At 63.8% G+C, this 3,325-nt stretch overlaps 1 protein-coding gene across 1 annotated transcript in view; it reads left to right on the top strand.

The window, feature by feature from the left end:
• The window catches only part of LOC106899665 (glutamate receptor ionotropic, NMDA 2D-like), a gene marked incomplete at both ends in the record, with an annotated part of 6,993 nt that extends 4,656 nt beyond the window's left edge, over positions 1-2,337 (top strand). The window contains 3 exons of the mRNA XM_014961553.1: positions 218-816; positions 988-1,102; positions 2,126-2,337. Coding sequence (XP_014817039.1) covers positions 218-816; positions 988-1,102; positions 2,126-2,337 — 926 coding nt within the window. The remainder of the gene's footprint in view (positions 1-217; positions 817-987; positions 1,103-2,125) is intronic.
• Positions 2,338-3,325: the final 988 nt, after the last annotated feature.

Genomic DNA, 3,325 nt, shown 5'->3' with positions numbered 1-3,325 from the left:
CCAACCCATCCCCAACCATCTCTAGAACCACCTAAACCCTCCCCAACCCATCCCCAACCATCTCTAGAACCACCTAAACCTTCTCCAACCCATCCCCAACCATCTCTAGAACCACCTAAACCCTCCCCAACCCAACCCCAACCATCTCCAGAACCCCCTAAACTCTCCCCATCCATCCCCGTGGTGTCCCCAACCCCCATGTGTCCCCCCTCCCCAGGAGCCGGGCTCCACCTTCCTCCAGCTGGGCTCCTCCACGGAGCAGCAGCTGCAGGTGATCTTCGAGGTGCTGGAGGAGTACGACTGGACCACCTTCGCGCTGGTGACCACCCTGCGCCCGGGCCACGAGGCCTTCGTCTCCTACGTGGAGGGGCTGACGGACGGGAGCTTCATCGGGTGGGAGCACCGGGGGGTCCTCACCCTCAACCTCACCCAGGACCCCCGGGGCACCCGTTGGCGCCGCCAACTGCGGGAGCTGGACGCCCAGATCCGGCTCCTCTTCTGCTCCCCCGAGGAGGCCCCCGCGCTCTTCCGGGGGGCGCAGGAGGCCGGGGTGGCCGGGCCGGGCTACGTCTGGTTCCTGGTGGGGGCCCAACTGGGGGCGGGGGGCTCCGAGGTGCCCCCCGAAGCCCCCGCCGGGCTCTTCGCCGTCCTCTCGGCCGGTTGGAGGGACGAGCTGGGCCAGCGGCTGCGCCGGGGGGTGGCCATCCTGGCCCAGGGGGCAAGAGCCCTCCTGACGGACCCCCAGGGGGTCCCCAACTTCTCCAGGGACTGTCAGGACCCCCAGGGGCACCCCCCGGCCCGGCGCGGGCTGCACCGGTGAGTGGTGGGACACCCCCTCCCTCCCTGACCTCATGGTGACGTCACGGTGACATCATGGTGACGTCACGGTGACATCGTGGTGACATCATGGTGACGTCACGGTGACATCGTGGTGACATCATGGTGACGTCGTGGTGACATCATGGTGTCCCTCTTCCTCTTCCCCAGGTACTTCTCCAACATCACCTGGGGGCAGCGGGACTTCTCCTTCAACGAGGACGGGTTCCTCGTCAACCCCTCCCTCGTCGTCATCGCCCTCAACAAGGAGCGCGCCTGGGAGGTGGTGAGTGGCCCCAAGATGTCCCCAAGGTGGCCTCAACATCCCCAAGATGTCCCCAGTGTCCCCAAGGTGTCACCAAGATGGCCCCAAGGTGTCCCCAAGGCGTCACCATCTCCCCATGTTGCCCCACCAACGTGTCACCCCATCAACCCCTCCCTCATCATCATCACCCTCAACGAGGAGTGAACTTAGGAGGTGGTGGGTGGCCCCAAGGTGTCCCCAGGGTGTCCCCAAGGTGTCACCATCCCCCCTGTGGTGTCACCACCACTGTGTCCCCAAGGGGGTGGCTGGTGAGGGTGACACTGAGATGGTGACATCTCCCAGGGTTCCTCGGGGGGTTCCTCTCCCCTTCCCCCTTCCCTGGGAGGTGTCCCCTCACCTGGGAGGTGGTGAGTGGCCACAAAGTGTCCCCGAGGTGGCCTCAATGTCCCCAAGGTGTCACCATCCCCCCTGTGGTGTCACCACCACTGTGTCCCCAAGGGGGTGGCTGGTGAGGGTGACACTGAGATGGTGACATCTCCCAGGGTTCCTCGGGGGGTTCCTCTCCCCTTCCCCCTTCCCTGGGAGGTGTCCCCTTTTGTCTGGAGGTCCCTTGGGTCCCACCACCGTGTCCCCAAGGGGGTGGCTGGTGACAGTGACACCAGGATGGTGACAGAGAGATGGTGACACTGAGATGGTGACATCTCCCAGGGTTCCTCAGGGGGTTCCTCTCCCCTCCCCCTCCCCCGGGAGGTGTCCCCTTTGTCTGGGGGTCCCTTGGGTCCCACCACCGTGTCCCCAAGAGGGTGATACAGAGATGGTGACACCAAGATGGTGACATCTCCCAGGGTTCCTCTCCCCTTCCCCCTCCCCCAGGAGGTATCCTCTTTGTCTGGAGGTCCCTTGGGTCCCACCACCGTGTCCCCAAGAGGGTGATACAGAGATGGTGACACCAAGATGGTGACATCTCCCAGGGTTCCTGGGGGGTTCCTCTCCCCGTCCCCTCTCTCTGGGGGTCCCCCCCCGTCACGGTGTCCCCCCCCGCAGGTGGGGAGCTGGGAGGGGGGCCGCCTGCGCCTGACGCACCCCCCCTGGTCGCGCTACGGCCGGTTCCTGCAGCCGGTGGCCGACGGGCGGCACCTGCGGGTGGCCACGCTGGAGGAGAGGCCCTTCGTCATCGTGGAGGGGGTGGACCCCGTCACCGGCACCTGCATCCGCGACTCCGTGCCCTGTCGGCACCAGCGCAACCGCACCGCGGGGTGAGTCACCAAAATGGCATTAATTCACCCCAAAATGGCCCTGCCGCCACCAGCGCAACCGCACCACGGGGCGAGTCACCCAAAATGTGCTAAAATGGCCCCAAAATGCCCCAAAGTGACCCAAAATGGCCCCAAAATGGCCCCAAAGTGACCCAAAACTGGCCCCAAAATGGCCCTGCCGCCACCAGCGCAACCGCACCGCAGGGTGAGTCACCCAAAACTGCCTGAATTCTACCCAAAACGGGCCCCAAACTGTAATGGCCCCAAAGTGACCCAAAACTGGCCCCCAAATGGCCCTGCCGCCACCAGCCCAACCGCACCGCGGGGTGAGTCACCCAAACCGCCTGAATTCACCCCAAAACGGGCCCCAAAATGGCCCTGCCGCCACCAGCGCAACCGCACCGCGGGGTGAGTCACCCAAACCGCCTGAATTCACCCCAAAACGGGCCCCAAAATGGCCCTGCCGCCACAGGCGCAACCGCACCGCGGGGTGAGTTACCCAAAATGGCCTGAATTCGCCCCAAAACTGGCCCCCAAATGTCCCTGCTGCCACCAGTGCAACTGCACTGTGGGGTGAGTCATCCAAATGACCCAAAATTCCCCAAAATGTCCCCAAAATGCCTCAAAACTGTCCCCAAAATGGCCCTGCCACCACCAGCACAACCACACCGCGGGGTGAGTCACCAAAATGTACCAAAATGGCCCCAAAACTGGCCCCAAAATGGCCCCAAAACGTCCCTGCCGCCACCAGTGCAACTGCACCGTGGGGTGAGTGCCCCAGAATGTCCCCAAAATGTCCTTAATTGTCCCCAAAACGTCCCCAAAATGTCCCTGCTGCCACCAGTGCAACCGCACTGTGGGGTGAGTGCCCAAAAATGGCCTTAATTGTCTCCAAAATGTCCTTAATTGTCCCCAAATGTTCCCCCCCCCCAGGGCCCCCCATCTCCCCAACGGGGGTCTCCCCAACCCTGTCCCCCCCCTTTATCTC

This window comes from Calidris pugnax, unplaced genomic scaffold (genome assembly GCF_001431845.1).
Source record: "Calidris pugnax isolate Ruff unplaced genomic scaffold, ASM143184v1 scaffold776, whole genome shotgun sequence".
In the NCBI taxonomy this organism is placed as follows: domain Eukaryota; kingdom Metazoa; phylum Chordata; class Aves; order Charadriiformes; family Scolopacidae; genus Calidris; species Calidris pugnax.
This window is presented reverse-complemented; position numbering and strand designations above follow the sequence as displayed.